Below are 19,071 nucleotides of genomic sequence, written 5' to 3' on the forward strand. Positions count from 1 at the left end.
GACTAGAACAAAGCTATGTACACCCTGTGATTGCTCAATAAATAAATACTGCTCAATAAATAAATACTAACCAGTATTTATTAATACTGGTAGAACTAGGATTTAATGGTGGTAAGTCACCTGTTACTAAGGGAAGGAAAAGAACATTATGCTATTTTCTGCAGAACTTTTCTCTTTCGTTTGTTTGGGTTTAGGTTGGGTTATTTTTAAAAAGAAGTTACAAAAAAAGCTCCCCACATAGCTGGATACTATAAACATAAAGATAACAATTGTGCAAACTATTTCTTCAATACCAAGCAACCCTTCCATTAGGACAGTAGTTCCCAAACTTCGCTACATAGTAGAATCACTTGGGGAACATTTTAAAAGATCCCACTTCCCAGGGGTGCCTGGGTAGCACAGTGGGTTGAGTATCCAACTCTTGATCGTGGCTCAGGTCATGATCTCACAGTTCATGGGTTCGAACCCACATCGGGCTCTGTGCTGATAGCATGGGGCCTGCTTAGGATTCTGTTTCTCCTCTCTCGCCCCTCCCTCGCTTATGTACTCTCTCTCTCTTTCTCTCTCAAAATAAAAAAGTAAACTAAATTAAAAAAAAAATCCCACTTCCCAGTTCATACCCGACAGCCAGGAAGTCAAACTTGACTTGGGGAGGGGGGGAGTGGGTGGGTGGTGGTGAGAGCCAGGTTATAGTCTTTAAAGATCCCAGATGATTCCAATGTGCAGCAATATTTGAGAATAATAGCTTCAGGAAATCATTCAACTTGGTATATGTACATAAGCAATAATTTCCTAGAGGTAGTCAGTTGGCCTGAATTGATTAAGAACCAGTACATATCAATTACAAATATTTGGCAAATGGTTGAAAGATCAGTTGATCTGACTCCCACACACACCCTCACTTCATGAGCAAACAACTCGATGAAAGTGACAAGTATGATTTGTTAACTGATGCTGATGTTGTAGAGAAATGGGATTAGTTCTCGTCTCAAAAGTAGAGTAACTGCTTAAATAGTCCCACTCAGGTCAAGATGTCAGCATCTGTATAGGTCAACATATATTGTACGTGTTAACATAGGTTATCATATATTTTATTTGTGTCATATATTACTGTCCTATGTTAGTGTCGCATACATATTAGTTCCATATGTAGTGTATATGTTGTCAAAGATATGTTAGTACACTAAAAATGTTAACTTTCTTAGGATACTGCAGATGACACTAAATTTTAGACATTTGTCTGATGCTTTCAAATATTTCAGTGAAGTCACAAATAAGATTGATGACAATAAAAATGCCAAAAGTCGTTTTTAGAAAAACATATTTGGAAAAAGGCACACTAATGGTTTTAACCCACACACATGAAATGGGCAGTTTTCAGAAAATGATGATCATGTTTAAAACACTACAAGCTGTGATTCGAAATACTTCTTCAGTCAGATCTCATTAAAAGCCCCTGGTCTTTAGGCATGTAGATCCACCAGGTACACAGCAGTCATTAAAGCTATTCCCCAAAGATTTCCAGCTCTCTGTGTGTTTTCCAGTCTCCTGGTAGGGTTGCTGAACCTAGACTCTTTGGGGTCGAGTATGACCATGAGGCTTCTAGTGACCAATTAGTTATTAGCAAACCTAACTCGCTTCAAGCCCAGACCACTTTGCTTGGAGGTCCAAAGCACTCCAGAATTGTTTCCCTCTGACAAGGCAGCCAGGATCCCTTGACTTGTTTGGTTCACAAAAACAACCAGGAACCTTCAAGCCTAAGTGTTAGTGATGAGCAAAACCCTCCTACCAGTGCTTGAGTGAGAAATAATTCTTATTGTTTTCAGACACAGAGACTTGTGGGTTTCTTGTTACAGGACATAAACTAGTTTTATCCTGATGAAAAAATAAGTATGGCAAATCATGCCTATAGCATAAGAAAAATCACTAGTCATGCTAGCTGATTTGCGGGAAATCATTGACAACAATATTCCTTAAAGGAACTCACAAATTTAGTATAAAAGCCTCAGAGATTCTACAATGTTTCTCATCATTTTTGATAATATAATCTGACCACTGATTCTTTGAACACTATTATTAGTCTATTATTTCACTAAAAGTAAAAGGCTTCATTCAGGAATGGAAAACCTTTAAGAACAAAAGATTTGAAAAAGAAAAACATGGAGCACTTGGGTGGCTCAGTCAGTTAAGCGTCCAACTTGGGCTCAGGTCATGATCTCCCAGTTCAGGAGTTTGAGCCCTGCATTGGGCTCTGTGCTGACAGCTCAGAGCCTGGAGCCTGTTTCAGATTCTGTATCTCCCTCTCTCTATGCCCCCACCCCACTCGTGCTTGGTCTCTCTCTCTTTCTCTCTCAAAAAATAAACATTAAAAAAAAGAAGAAAAACATATGCTTTTAGTTTATTTTTAAATGATAAAAATCTAACTTAAATTGTGTAGACTCATTCTTCTGTTAAAAACATCCAATAATTATATATTTATAATAAAAATACATCCAATAAAAATACATTCAATGAAGATTCGTGTGTGTGTATGCATGTATATATATGTATATATATATATATTCCATTCAATGTATAGAACATTCCATAAAACTACATATACCAATCAGAAAGCATTCTAGATAGATTTTAATCTGTTCAGGCAGAAGCAAGTATGTATAAAACATATCCTTTGGGGAAAGAACATAATTTATCAAAATAATAAACACACAAGTGATAAAATTAAGGCGCTTCACTTCAGGAACTCAGGAGAAACAGAAACATGAATGATGAAGTGAGAGATATGAAAATCACAGTATTTTTTCCAAATTTTGGAAATTTGTGAAACACTAGGAAAATGAAGAAATTTATCAGCTCAACTTCAGGGCAGATGAAGGAAAATCTGCCACAGACCAAACTGCCACCATAAGAGAGTGTATGAGAAAAGGCTTTCTATGACTAGGGATTTTATTATCGATGCGCAAACCCCTAATCATAAAAGGACTGGTACTTCTCTGTCATCCGACACTTTTATTTCTGACATGGCTCCATGACAAAAATCCTGTTTTGACAGAAAGCATGAACACAATGCTTCATCCACAAAGTCATCCAAAGTGGGACCGGGATACTCAATACATGTGAGTGAATGAAATATCCATTTAACCATACTTCGCTCGGTCTCTAAACAAAGAGAAACTCCACCTCCAGAAACAGCCTGTTTTGTAATGTTTAATCTTTCATTTCTCCCAAGTCTGCTGCAATGGCTGCAAAGCAGAGGGACCCTGTTTTGTTGGGTTTTGGGGGGTTTTTTGGGGGGTTTTTTAGGGATTACAAACAAAAAACTTTCAGTGGGGGAGGGATTAGCTTTCCTTAAATTTAAATGGAAACAACCTGGGGCGCCCGGGTGGCTCAGTCGGTTAAGCGTCCGACTTTGGCTCAGGTCACGATCTCGCGGTCCCTGAGTTCGAGCCCCGCGTCGGGCTCTATGCTGACTGCTCAGAGCCTGGAGCCTGTTTCAGATTCTGTGTCTCCCTCTCTCTCTGACCCTCCCTCGTTCATGCTCTGCCTCTGTCTCAAAAATAAATAAACGTTGGGGCGCCTGGGTGGCGCAGTCGGTTAAGCATCCGACTTCAGCCAGGTCACGATCTCGCGGTCCGTGAGTTCGAGCCCCGCTTCAGGCTCTGGGCTGATGGCTCAGAGCCTGGAGCCTGTTTCCGATTCTGCGTCTCCCTCTCTCTCTGCCCCTCCCCCGTTCATGCTCTGTCTCTCTCTGTCCCAAAAATAAATAAACGTTGAAAAAAAAAATTTTTTAATAAATAAACGTTAAAAAAAAATTTTTTTTAAATAAAATGGAAACAACCCAAATATTTATCAACATGTGAATGAATAAAGAAATTGTGGTATATCCATGTAATGAAATCCTGCCTAGCAGTAAAAAGAAATGAACTAGGTATACACTCCGCAAGATGAATCTCAAAAGCATTATGCTACATAAAGAAGCAGACTCAAAAGACTCTATACCGCATGATTCCTTTTATATGAAATGGTTTTTAAAGCTGACTTTTTAGAGAGAGGCCAACAAGACAATGGAAGATGAGACTACCCTAATGGTGAACAAAAAAGGATTCAGATTAGCTGTCCAACACTACTGATTCTTCAAATAGTTCTCATTTCAGCAATGACTTCAGTGCTGGGGAGAAATATAAATGTAAACACAAAGGAAAATCCCATGCTGTCATAGTAAATGGACAGCTCAATCTCTGACCCCCAGAGTACATACACATTTTGCATTGACGTCTTCCATTCTACAACACTTAACCATGCAACAGGCACTTCAAATACTCTTAGATTTTACATACCTATAGCTTTTCATGAATAAAATGATTCTATCATGTTACCTCGTGTTTCAACTGCACTGATGCATTTTCTGAGAATTGTGAATCCCATCTTATCCAACTGTGCGCCTAAAAGAAATAGTGTTAAAATATTAAGGGCACGATGAATTATTGATGTTTCTCTTCTTTACAAAAATAGAAAAAAAATTATTTAAATTTATTTCACTATTAAAAGAAAGCTAAAGGCCATGTATTCCCATGTATTATAATGTAAATGAGAATTTCATATATTTAGAAAAGCACTTATTGGAATAGGACACCAATTACCAATAATTTATAAATTTATAATTCATAATACGAAATAATTTTTATACTAATACATAGGACTTATTTTAAACAGTGGAAAAGAAAGTGCTATAAATCTTTAGGGATATCTATCTAAAAATGGGTAAGATACATTTTGCCAAAATTCCAACAGCAGCTCAGAATTCTTTTTTAGTTATACAGAGGAGTGAAGTAAATTACTTGACAGTTGGAGGGAGAATTAACACAAACTTCTTTTTTTATTATTACTATTTTTAATGTTTTTATTTATTCTTGAGAGAGAGAGAGAGACAGAGGGCAAGTGGGAGAAGGGCAAAGAGACACAGAATCCGAAGCAGGCTCCAGGCTCTTGAACTGTCAGCACAGAGCCCAAACAGGGTTCAAACTCACAAACTGCGAGACTATGACCTGAGCTGAAGTCAGACACTTAACCAACTGAGCCACCCAGACACCCCACAGAAACCTTTTTTTTTCTTGAACTATAGAAAAATTTTTAAAAAAAAATTTTTTTTTAATGTTTATTTCTGAGACAGAGACAGAGCATGAGTGGGGGAGGGGCAGAGAGAGAGAGGGAGACACAGAATCGGAAGCAGGCTCCAGGCTCTATCAGCACAGAGCCCGACGCGGGGCTTGAACTCACAAACCGTGAGATCATGACCCGAGCCGAAGTCGGTCGCTCAACCAACTGAGCCACCCAGGCACCCCCAGAAAAATTTTTTAAAACACTTCTTAAAAGTATTATTTGGCGGGGGGGGGGGATTATTATTTAAGCCATGAGCTTGAAGAAGAATTTCACATTTCATACCATGCTCTAATGTTTAATGCTTTATTATTTTCATAATGAATTTAAAACAGATGATTCGTATAGCAGAAAAGATTTTTAAAATTTCCTATTTTTTTTCCCAATATAAGTGCTTGCCTGTGATTAGGCTGGCACATTTGAGTATCCTAATAAAACATGATTCTTGTTTCAAAAATGAAATCAGGGAAAGTGAATGCTTGAGTCTGTATTTAGAACTAGGGAACAGTAATATTAACACTTATCTCTCAGGGGGGACAGCATGAACAATCCACAAATATAAACTGTGCAGGTTTAATGCTAAGTTTGAGGAGAACTTTAATGAGGAAAATCAGGCAATGGTTTACTGTTTAAGGATCTACAATTCATATTTTATAAAATGCTTAGCAAAACTATTTTTCAAAAGAAGTGGCAGGTTTTTATTTCTCTATAAAAAATAACTGAAAGGAAGGACAGAAGGAGAAAAGGAGTTGGGGGAGGAGAGAGGAAGAGGAGAAAGACAGAAGGGAAGGGAGAAGGAAGTAGGAGGGACAGGTAGAGATTAAGAAGGTGCCTCAATGCAAACAGTTGAGCATCCGACCCTTGATTTTGGCTCACGTCATGATCCCAGGGTCGTGAGATCAAGCCCTATGTCTGGCTCAGCACTAGATGTGGAGCCTGCTTAAGAGTCTCTCTCTTCCTCTCTCTCTGCCCCTCTCCCTCCGTGCTAAAATAAAAATAAAATAATTTTTTTAATTTAAAAAAAAAAAGGCGCTTCACATAGCTTTACAACTGGCAACTTCCAATACCAGGAAGGCTAGAGAGGTCTTTTACTCAAGCACTGGCTCAAGTGATATATACACATCATGATAATTTGAAAATCATGTGTTAAAGAACATAAACTTTCCAAACTGTATACATTTGATTAATTTAGCCAAAGATATCAAAAGTAAATTAATGAAGAAACCAGCAACTCTGATCACATTTTTATCTCCGAAAAAATAAAGATTACAGAACTAGGCAGTGCTCCCACATTCCTGGAGTACATATGATACATGGAAGATGACTGCCCTAAAATAACTGAATATGTGTGAATGTTATTTTCTTTGTTGTTTATTTGAGAGATTGAGAGAGAGAGAGAGAGAGAGAGAGAGAGAGAGAGAGAGAGAGAGAGAGAACACACATGCAAGCAGGGGAGGGGCAGAGAGAGAAGAAAGAGAATCCCAACCAGGCTCCAGGCGCAGTGCAGAGCCTGGCACAGGGCTGGATCTCACAAACCACAAGATAACAACCTGAGCCGAAATCATGAGTCAGACGCTTAAATAACTGAGCCACCCAGATGCCCCAATTGTTATTTTCTAAGGTGCAATAATTTATTACTTCTATAATCCATACTCAGAGAGTTTAAGGATAAAAAATATCAAGGGTGGGGGTAAGGGGGTTGCAAACAGGGGACCTGATAAGCAGTTCCCACCCATAGGAACTTACAACTTAGGAAGCTGAATGATGTACACCTGGAAGTCTTAGGTGTTTATTTATAGCTATAAGAATAAATATCAATGAGAATTGTGGCGGAAACATTTTGGGCTTTGTTGAGAAAGTAATTATAGAGAAAGACTTAAAAAAAAAAAAAAAAAAAGCTCAGAGATAGAAAAAAATCAATGAGGATTACAGCAGTCCAGGAAAATCTGGGTTGGTTGCAGTAGGTAAAACAGAATACATATATACATTTGGAGATCTAGCTTAGAGAGGATACAGGGCACACAGCAACAATCTGACATCAGGAATGAAAACTAACTCATGAAGAAAGGCAACAAACAGTCCTTTTTATGAATCAGCACTTACTTCCTTCTGGTCTTGGGATGATGGCTCTATTAAAACTATGTAACAGCTAGTAAAAGAGAAAAAGGGAAAATATTTTTAACATATCAATATAAAGGTTTCAAGTAGGCATGCCTATGACCATGCAAAACAAAAAACAAAACAAAACAAAAAAAACATTGATATTGGCTAATTATATACTATTTATTATCTGCTCAAATGCTAAGATAAATAACAATCGGGGCACCTCTAAGTCTACTTTGTCTCTTGCAGAGAGGTATGCCCTGGTAGCAAGAAATAAGATGAAGGAGCTAGGATTCTTGAGCAACTTACTGGAAGTTTATGTAAATTTGAAATGCTCAGCCTTACAGTTACAGAATGACAAAGAAACTGCTGCAATAAGATGAAGCTCATTTTCTCACCACTATTTCCAAGATCTGGTATTTACTTAACAATGAGAGGACTCCTGCTCATAATTTAAATAACTACATCTGAAAGAGCTAGGTGATAATTCTGGGCTGCCTCTAAGAACTTCAGCACTGACCCATTATTTGCAAGTCATATATACAGCACCTGGGAAAAAAAAAATGCTACTTTAGGTGTCCTCGCATAAATACATAGCTAAATGTTTTCTTTCTGCAGACTTGCCTTCGTCTGTGCATCTCAAATTAATTACTTGCCTCTTTGTGCTAAAGGAGAGGTTAGGTCTTCAAGGTTACACTGCCTTTGACAACAGACTTATTTCTCAAAGACTGAGTCATGTGATCTTTTCCCTGGGCAAACTCACTTTCCAAAGCACTTGAATATCTGGGGAGAGAAGTCCTAGTTGCTGCATTGCCTTTACTAGAGAGGATTAGTATAATGTATTTTGGATTCTCAGTAAAACCACTAATGCTGTAAATACTCTGGATTCCCAGCTAAAATTTTGAAGGACAAATGAAGACTAGTCAGAAATAAAAGGAGGGAGGCCAAATGTAGGTCAAATATAATAAAATAATACACAAATCTGATTACCACTTTTCCCCCCCAAGCGTGATACATTCTCTTCTATAGCCTCTATTTTTAACATGTATACTTTGGGTGTGCATTTTTCCAACACTGAATCAAGACTGCCACGCACGCCAGGGCCCAGCTCCCTGGCCCCTATATTCCACCAGTGTGTTCTCTGCTACCGTAAGATAACATTATCTTCTGCCAGTTTCACAACTCAATTCTGACACCTCTCCTTTTACTATACATGACCCCTCCTTCCCTTTGCAAGCCACTCTCCTTCCTTTTAAACCCTGCTAAAATGACAAATGCTTTCCAGTTAAGCCCACCTGGTACCTGCACTGGCAGTTTACTTAGAGTCGTAATATTTGCAGGAGAGTTTATTTTAATGGGTTCTATGGTGTTTTCTATAATTATCCTTACTAACTCCCCAATTCAATACATGATCTGCCAAATTCTCAATTCCCAAAGGCCACCAGTCCACTGAAATGAAAGCAGTACTTAAAGCAGCTAACAGGCTGAGTGTGTGTGCCTCTGGATCTATACCTACCTTTAATTTAATCCTCAAACCAATCGTACAGAGGCCCATTCACTAAGGCTACCTGATATTGCACACCATAAACCATTAGTCTAAACCACAAATTGTTAAATCAAGCAAAATAACTACAGCAGTCACTTATAATATTGCCCTCACTGCCTCATATTTACTGTTCCATCTCCACTGAGATCAAAATGAATTGCAAGCATTTATTGTGTTCATCACCCAAAGAACTGTCAGGCAGGAAAGAAAAAATTGAGAATTTAGATGACTTCCTCAAGCAAAGCAAATCTGAGAGGCAGAGTCAAGAAAAATCAAAAATAAAAACTAATGATACACCTGTCTTATATGTGTTGCTGCTACCTCAAGCCAAATTACTAGAATACTGAATGCTTCCAAGATGAATTCAAATACCAGTTTCAGCAGGAAACTTTTTTCAAATACTATGAAACAAAAACAACATAAAAATGAATACAAGTCAACTCTAAAGGATTTGACATAAAACAACCATTGATTATTCTTACAGCTTCTTTTCCACCCAGAGCTTCCAACCACTGCTTCCTTTCCTCTTCTGAAAATGCCTGCATAGTCAAGGAAACGCCAGGCCTGAAAGACACCAGTAATGGATCAGGTTACCCCTGGGGCTGGTAAAACAAACAAACACAAACAAACAACAACAACAAAGCCTGCTTTACCTCTTTCTAATGTTTTGTTCTAGTGATTAAGATGGGTTTTTTTTAATTGTGATAAAAGACACGTAACATAAGGTTTATCATCTTAACTGCACAGTTCGCCATGTTAAGTACATTCACATCATTGGGCAACCCATCTCCAGAACTCTTCATCTTGTAAAACTAAAATTCTGTACCCATTCAACAACTCCCTGTTCCCTTTTTGCTCAGCCCCTGACAATCTCCCTCTACTTCCTGTCTCGATGAATTTGATTACTCCTAGGTAACTCTTATAAGTGGAATCATATAGTATTGTTCTTTTTGTAACTTGCTTATTTCACTTATCATGGTATCCTCCATTTTCATCCATGTTGTAGCATGTATGAGAATTTCCTTCCTAAGGGTGAATAATATTCCACTGTGTATGCACTACATGTTGCTTATCCATTCATTTGTCAACGGACACCTGGGTTGCTTCCACTTTTTTCTGTTCTAAACAATGCCGTTATTAACATAGGTGTACAAATATCTCAAGAGCTGGCTTTCAGTTCTTTTAGGTATATACCCAGAAGTGGAATTACTGGATATGACACAGTAGGAAATAATGTATTTGGTCTCTGACCCTGCTTCCTGGCACAAAGCTCCTAATACCCTTGGTATCTCCAAAATAAATGTCAGTTTATATTCTAATGCGATAACAGGGCTGCAAGCTCTAGAACAGTCTTGGGATGGAGCTGGTTACCAAGAAAACCATGTGACTAGGGGACTGGAACTTCCAGCCCCACCCCCACCCGTTCCAGGAGGGGGAAGGGGCTGGAGATTGAGTTCAATCAGCAATGGCCAATTATTCAGTCAATTATTTCCTATGCAATAAAGTCTTCATAAAATACCCTGGGTATGAGAGAACTTCCAGGTTGGTATAAACATGAAGGTGCTAGAAGGGTAGCATGTCCAGAGAGGACACGGACACTTCAAGCCTCTTCCCCTGTATCTCTCTTCATATGGCTGTTCATTTATTTCCATTAAAATATCCTTTGTAATAAATTGACAAAGGTAAACTGTCTTCCTGAGTTCTATGAGCTGTTCTAGCAAATTATCAAACCCAAGGAGAGAACCAGGGGAACCCCCAATTTACAGCCCAAAGCAAAAGTGACAATCTGGACTTGTGGCCGCCATCTGAAGTGGTGGGGGGGCAGTCTTATGGGAGTAAATCCTGAACCTGAAGGGTCTTCACTAACTTTAGTTAGTGTCAAAATTCAGTTCAATCAGGGTCTGCAGAGAACTGGAGAACTGCTGGGTGTGGAAAACCCCACACATCTGTAGTACAGAAAGGAGAAACAGTTCTGCCTCACAAGGGGCCAATGGTAATTCTATTTTTAATTTTTGGAGGAATTGCCACATCTTTTCCACAGTGGCTGCACTGTTGTGCATTCCCACCAAGAGTGCACAAGGCTTCCAATTTCTCCATCCTCACCAACACCTGTTATCTCTTTTTTTCAAAAGTAGCCATCCTAATGGGTGTGTGGTGCTAGCGATGATGACAATTTAATAAAATAGACAGAGTAAAACCAGAAAATCATTTTTCACCCCATCCCAATTCTACTTCCAAGACGGCAGACTACTAACGGTTTTGTGTTTCCTTCTTATTTTCTTGAGCCCTGTGTTGGTCCTCTGGGCCACATAATCTTTCTCAGTTCAGTTAATTCAGACACTCAGGGATTGAGCCAGAAAACTCTTTATACTGGGAAGGAATACTAGGTAAAAAAGTCATTAATAATACCTCTTAACCTGTGAGTGGTTTCTAACATGAAACAAATGTTGAATATTTGGGTCAAATATTAGAAATTAGTATTAGAAATGAACTTTTCTGGCAAAGAAATTAAAGGCAAAACACAGAAAATTGGAAATGAAAGTCAATGGTTGAAACGAAAAGTATAGTAATTAATACTTGCAATATTTAATTCCCCTTTGATACTGAATATACTTTTTTTAAGTCTATTTTTGAGAGAGAGAGTGAGCAGGGGAGGGGCAGAGAGAGAGGGAGAGAGAATCCCAAGCAGGCTCAGCACTGTCAGCACTGGGACCGACGGAGGGCTCAAACTCTCGAATCGTGAGATCATGATCTTAGCTGGAATTAAGAGCCAGATATTTACCTGTCTGAGCCACCCAGGTGCCCCCTGAATACACTTTTTAAAGTTATCACTCCCGTGACAGTATCTCCCCTCATTTTTAACTAATGGATTATCTTTTTCAAATAAAGCAAGCAGTAATAATCAACTATAATTCAATAATCATTACAATTTTTATAAATTACTGTAAAGTCAAAAGTCTTCCAAAAGCACAGAGACAAATGTGAACAAGCGGAGCTCCCAACACTCACTCCCAAAGGTATTACGCTTTCTCCCCACATTGCTTAAGGTTCACTACAAAGTAATTATAGCTACAATTGATAGGCTCTTGATGACAACCATGTTCTCCAGACTGAAATTTAAAGGGAAAAAAAAAAATCACCAATAATCCCCCACTCCCACCCCTAAATAGCAAAATGGCTCTTTATTGTCTACCCCACACTTTTTATTATTTTTTTTTAATGTTTATTTATTTTTGAGAGAGACAGAGACAGAATGCAAGTGGGTTAGGGGCAGAGAGAGAGGGAGACACACAATCTGAAGCAGGCTCAGGCTCTGAGCTGTCAGCACAGAGCCCAACATGGGGCTCAAACTCACGAACTATGAGATCATGACCTGAGCCGAAGTCGGATGCTCAACTGACTGAGCCACCCAGGCACCCCAACCCCACACTTTTTTATACTGGCCTCACTTTTCTATCACCTCGGCACTGCACAGTACAGACCCGAGGTCCCACCTCCTCCCGTTCTGCTACACACAGCATCTTTTTGGATCAAGCATCAAGGCAAGATGCCCAGACAACCAGTCTGTTTTAAGAAGTTCCTTGACTGGGACGTGAAGATTTTGGCCCTTATTCTTAGTAACCCACACTGGGCTCAAGGGAGTTAATTAAAATTGTGAGGGAAAACTTCAGATGGCACAAATGTTTTTCTTTACATTCTTTAAGTGATAAAACAATATTTACATATGGGGGTCTCACGTCTGCAAGAATGCTCCATTCTTGTCAAGAAGAAAAAATATCTAGTTACCTCTCTAAAAATTATATTTATTCAAACATTTAGTTATGTACTTAAATGAACAAAAGTATAAAACATAAAATAAGATGTGGTAGCGAATACATAATACAAAACTGACAGCTTTTCTAGTCCTGGAATGGCAAAATTAGCAGAGAAAATGGGACCCAAGGCAAAACATGGTAACTTCTATCACAGGAAGACAAACATGGAGTTTACAAACATTTATTGAATACCCTACCATATGCAAGGCACCGGGCTGGGCATACCACCCACAAAGGGCTTACTGTCTATCAGAGAAAGCAGAAGGTAAAAAAAAGAAGAAAAAAATTACAAATAATCTATTAATTAGAATTGTACAGAGCCCTGCAAAAAATAGAATTGTACAGAGCCCTCCAAAAAGCCAGCTACCTTGGAGAAAGAGAGGTGACAATAAAGACATCAGAAGGTGCATGCCCAAATACAAAGGCATTCAACCTCAAATATGTTAAACTGTTGTCAAGACTTGTCTGTGGGCTAATTCAGCTGCCAGTCTCGGGAGGAAATGTCACATTCTTACTATGGGGACTAAAAGAGAGAAAGGTCTGACCTAGCCCTGGAAGTCAGGCTTCCCTAGGCAAGGAACATTTAACCTAAGGCCTTAAGGATACATGAGCCTTGTCAGAGCACCAGGGCTAGAGGTATTCCCTAAGCTGAAAAGGCACAGAGGAAGGAAAGAACACAGCCTCATCAGCCATCTTCCCTGCAGAGGCAGCCAAGGGATCCAGCCACAAAGGGCTCCTTGGCTGTGTGAAAGATCTGATTTATCCTACATGTCACAGGTTTTTAGTAGGGAAATAACATGATCAAAGGTGCAGGTGAACAGTGGATGCTGGATGGAAATGGACTGAAGACAGGCAAGAGCTGGCTGCAGAGACTTGTTAACAAACTAAGAGGATGAGATCGAAGGGCACAAATGAATTGAAAAAAATGCATGAACTCAGAAACAGGCAGGAGGTTGCTTCTACGTGCTATGGGCGACAAATACTGAGTAAGAAAGCTGCCACTCCAAGAATCAAGAGTAAAGAACAAGTCAATTACAATGTTTCATCAATAACTAGTAAAGGGAATCCATGAAAGCCAAAAACAATTGAAGCAAATCAGGACTTAATATACTTAAACCCACAAAATTAGACACTGAACCAGATGAAATTCCTGCACTTTCTAGTTCCTTTTTATTTTCCCCTAAGGTTCTCCATTAATATGTGAGGAGAAAGAATATTTACCACATAGACATGGTTGGATATTCACATACAGTGGCAAACAGAGACACAGATAAGAGAAAGAATGACTGGTTCTGGTGGTAACTTGAAACACAAGAAAAAAGTGTTGAATGATGAAGAGTCTAAAGAGTTATGAACTAGAATTATAGATAGCACAGTAGAAAAAAAAATTGTCAGGCTTCAGATGAAACAGCCACAGTACATCTGGATAAAAATCCAATGTGGCATAAAAACTAAAGTATATGCCTTGTCTCCAAGAACAATGACTCAGACTTGAGCCACCTAGCCCTTTATGGAATACAGCAGAGAAAAAGCAAACTTATTGAAAGATGAGAGATTAAACAGAAATATATCAGCTATAAAGAAAGAATTCTATTTCTGTTTACATTTGCCAAATGATAACATGGTAACTCAAAACAATTTCCCTTTTGAAAATTAATTCATCACAGGACACATTTTCAGAAGACTTCATATGTACAATATACAGGGATCAATCACTAATATTATATAAAGCCGAGTTCCCATCCCATCACAGACATGACTCACACTCATCCCCCATTTGCTTCACCCCCACTTCTAAAACATTAGTGTAGGAAAAAAACAATGCACTACAACATGTTTTAGGGGTAACTCAGTGGCTCAGTTAAGCAGCTGACTCTTGATCTAGACTCAGGTCACGATCTCATAGTTTGTGAGATGGAGCCCCAAGTCGGGCTCTGCACTGATGGCACAGAGCTTGCTTGGGATTCTCTCTCTCTGCCCTCCCCAGTGCACGCATGCACTCTCTCTCAAAATAAATAAATACATTTTTTAAAACAGTTTTAAACATTCTTAATTTCTTAAGTTTCTTTTTTTAATAATCAATTGCTAGGAAATCATTTGGCAAATACGAGACTTTAGGAAGCATTGGACACATTTTAAACTCCAGTATTAACAGCATCTCATTGTTAAACCATAAAAACTCTTTAGTTTTTGAGACAAAGACATGGCTTACTCATGAAATTTAATGGATACATAGAACGACATGGTGAATATATGGATAGCCAAGAATAGAAAATTTTAGTGTGTGAGATAGATTATTCACAATTATATAAAAAGAGCAATTATATCTTCAATAACATTAGTGACTCCATTAGGTGACAACATTAGGTAACAACATCAGTGACTGCGTTGGAGCTGGAACTAGAATGGACAAAGTTCTAATTTTTGGTAGTTAGAGCCAATATTGCTGCAATGCATTACACTGGTTCACAGAGGAGACAACATTCTCTTCCTCATCTGATAATTCATTTCAACCAAAGTAACATCTGAGTACATACTGTGTGCTAGACATTGTGCTAAACTCTGAGTAATTTATCATCATGCACAGTAAGCAAAACTAATTCTTAGCAAATACAAAGTCAACAGCAGGAGCTCCATGAAGAAAAAACAGACAAAGGAAAAGAGAGCAACTTGCCACGATAGTCTATCTTTCTTTTCTTAAAACCATAACTGTTGTCTGTAGAGCACAAGGTACAAAACTGAACTCTAAAGAAACACTTAAGTGGCACCTGGGTGGCTCAGTCAGTCAAGTGTCCAACTTCAGCTCAGGTTATGATCTCATGGTTTGTGGGTTCGAGCCCCGCATCAGACTCAGTGCTGACAGCTCAGAACCTGGAGCCTCAGATTCTGTGTCTCCCTCTCTCTCTGCCCCACCCCTACTTGTGCTTTCTCTTTCAAAAAAAATAAACTTAAAAAAATAATAAAAAATAAACACTCACTTAAGTTAAAAAAAAGTTCTTGTTAAAGCAATTCATCTTTTCTTCATTCACTCATTAAAAAAAATAGGCACTATTATGCACTATTAAGCACTACCAAGGTCCATACATGAGAAGCAATCTAGAGAGCTATTATCTGTATTCTACATTTGACCCTGTATTCTCTTTCAACTCCATTTTTTATAGTTCTATCAAAGCGGTGGAAGGCATGTGTTTTCCTTATATTCTACATGATAGATCAATGAGTCCGTAAATTAAGAAAATATAAAAATAGAAATGTTCACAAGGCATTTATGAGATATCAATTAATGTGATATCATAAATAGAGAAAGTAAGGAAAAAAATAAGCAGCAGCTATCAAAACTTACTATGGCAACAATCAGGAATATTCTAATGTATTACTAAAAGGAATATTGAAAAGGAAAAGGGAAAAAACTAGACCAGCATGTTGTAAATCATGCACTAAATTTTACTATGTGAAGGGGAAACTGGCAAAGCCAAACAAAACACTCTAAAGTTATAGAAAGGTAGCTGTGATAATCAGTTTCACAGAAGGATTGCTGAGGAAAAAAGTTTTTTAAGTACAAGTCTATGAATCTTACATGTTTCCAGAAATGACCAAAGCAAGTTGCCTGATTTTACTGAGGGTAAACACTATAATAACTTCTTTCTTCTACCCACCAAAAATAATAATAATAATAATAATAATAATAATAATAAAAAGGTTTCAAATAGAACAGTTAAGCAATGATACAGTCAGAAGTAGGATTATTTCCTCTAATAAAAGCTAATTCAAGCCATTAATCATTAGAGAACTACTACTTTAGAACTAAGAAAGTTGTAAGAGAACATAGTTCTACCCCAACAACAGGATAGAAACCCTACAAAATCATAGTGCTGAAATACAGAGCAGAGAACTAAAATGACTGAAAAACAAACAACCAAACAAAAAAACAACAACAAAAACACCCTAATGAACTATATGCATGTTAAAGGATTCAGGACAAAAGATGGCCAACATGCATAAACTGATGGAAATTTCAGAAAAGAAATGAAAACCATTTAAAACAAATGGATATGCGTGAAATGGAAAATAAAGGAACAGTGATAAAAAATTCAGGAGGAGGAGGACACATTTCAGATACAAACCAACCAATCCTGAGTCTATGTCTGCAACCAACTCTTTTATCTGACTTTCACTCACAAAGGCAGTGTTTCCTCTGCCCTATATCACCCCGGGACAACCATCTCCATAGGAAAGAGCCCACCACTACTATTCAAAGTAGCCAATCCTAAATTGCTTCCCCTTCTCTGCCTGGCCTCTTTTGCAGAAACTCCAGTAAAGATTGGTCTAGGATTTTCCCTCACTTCTTCCTGACTTCTAACCAAAACCTGGCATTCCCCACGTGGCCCCATATGGCATGGCAAGTCCTCTTCTCTTGGAAACTATAATTAATAAAATTAGTCTTCTACTGCCATTGGTCTCTCCTTGTCATCTCTCAATCACTTCCATAAATCAAAATCCTGCCAGTACAACCAAAACAAATTCCAAATGGTCAGAGACAATGTAACTGTAACTACAGAAAGTGAAGAAAGAGAAAATGGGGCAGAATAAATATTTGAAGAAATAAGGACTTCGATTTTCTAAACCTGCTATGAAACATCCCACATATCCAAGAACTTCAAAGAACCCAAAGCAAGATGAAACAAAGAAAGTCACATCTATGCACACTGCCAAAAAAAAAAAAAAAAAAAAAAAAAAAATTTAGAAGCAGCACAGGACAAAGACAACATATAGGGGGATAGTAAGAAAGATGGACCATTAATCATGATTTTAAAAATAGGAGGACTGAAGAAAATGAAATGACTTCTTTGAAGTGCTAGGGAAAATAAAACCTATTAATCTAGAAATCTGTATCCATCAAAATGGAGGCAAAATAAAGACATTTCAGACAAAGGAAACATGAAAGAATTCTTTTCCAGCAGACTTGTATCACAAGAAATGCTCAGATTAATGAGCCTAAGGGACTTAAGGCAAATGGCACAAGATAGAAACTCAGTTCTGTAGGAAAAAAAAAATGAAGAAAATAAAAAAATGGACAAATATATTGGTATTAAATATTTAAAACCCTGATTAAAAGGCAAAGACAAAGAGACTGGATTTAATTCAGGACTCAGTAATATGCTATTTGTTATAAAGAAAGTTTAGCACGGGTAAAAGGAAAAAGATTAAAAATCCTATGTCAAGTAAACACTGAGCATAAGAAAGCCAGGGTGCCAACATTAATATCAAACAAGGTAAGTTTCAAAACAAAGATTATTAGAAACAGAGATTTCATAATGACAAAAGGGACATTTCATCAGAAAGACATAACAATCATAAATCTGCACACACACAAAATTCCCAAATATGTAATACATGGAATAAAAATTGGCAAAATTAAAGGGAAACAGGCAAGTTCTAACCATGGAGATTTTAACATCCTTAGTTTAGTAACTGCCAGAACAATAGTAAAAAATCAAAACAATTTAGATGATTTGAGCAACACTATTACTAACTTGCTCTAATTGACATTTAGAGAAAACTACATCCAACAACAGCAGAAAACTCACTGGTCTCAAGTGCACATGGAACATTTACTCAATAAGACCACATTTTGGACAGTGAAGCAAGTTTAGTAAACTTCCTAGTAAAATAAAGTATGTTCTCTGACCAAAAGAGTATTAAAGAAAAACAGAAAATAACAAAGTAATAGAAAAACAATAATAATACACACAGAAAAAAACCCCAACCATTTGGAACTTTTAAAACATATTTCTAAATAGCACTTAGGTTAAAATTTGTCCAAATCTCTCTCTCTCTCTCTCTCTCTCTCTCTCTCTCACACACACACACACACACACACACACAAAATTTTAAATATTTGGAATGGAATTACAATGAAAACACTGCACATAAAAATCTGTAGAATGCAGGGGCACCTGGGTGGCTCAGTCAGTTAAGCATCAGATTGCAGCTCAGGTCATGATCTCATGGTTCCTAAATTCAAGCCCAGCACCAAGCTTTCCACTGTCAGGCTCTCTGGTTCAGATCCTCTGTCACCCTCTCTCTCTGCCCCTCCCCTGCTTGTGCGCTCTCTCTCAAAAATACATAAACATTTTTTTTTAATTTTTAGAATACAAAACAAATTGTAGGATGCAAACTAAACCAGTCCCTATAAGGAAAAGTATAGATTAAATGTCTACATTCAAAAATAAAATGGAAAAATCAACACTTCCATCTTAAGAAGCAATTAAAAGAAAAACAAATTAAATCCAAAGTAAATGAAATGTATAAAAATAAAAGCAGAAACCAATAAAATATAAAACAGACAACATGGGTTATCTGAAAAAAAAATTAACAAAATTGGTAAAGAGCTAGGCAAAACAATGAAACAAAAATTCCCAGGGGTACCTGGGTGGCTCAGTCGGTTGG

At 37.7% G+C, this 19,071-nt stretch overlaps 1 protein-coding gene across 1 annotated transcript in view; it reads right to left on the bottom strand.

Annotated features, from left to right (window-relative positions):
• The window catches only part of ARHGAP10 (Rho GTPase activating protein 10), a 330,784-nt gene that overhangs the window by 148,219 nt on the left and 163,494 nt on the right, over positions 1-19,071 (bottom strand). Inside the window, exons 11-13 of the mRNA XM_047855976.1 lie at positions 9,289-9,370; positions 7,261-7,306; positions 4,377-4,442 (exon numbers count right to left, since the gene is read on the bottom strand). Of these exons, the coding sequence (XP_047711932.1) occupies positions 4,377-4,442; positions 7,261-7,306; positions 9,289-9,370 (194 nt within the window). The remainder of the gene's footprint in view (positions 1-4,376; positions 4,443-7,260; positions 7,307-9,288; positions 9,371-19,071) is intronic.

This window comes from Prionailurus viverrinus, chromosome B1 (assembly GCF_022837055.1).
Source record: "Prionailurus viverrinus isolate Anna chromosome B1, UM_Priviv_1.0, whole genome shotgun sequence".
Lineage (NCBI taxonomy): Eukaryota > Metazoa > Chordata > Mammalia > Carnivora > Felidae > Prionailurus > Prionailurus viverrinus.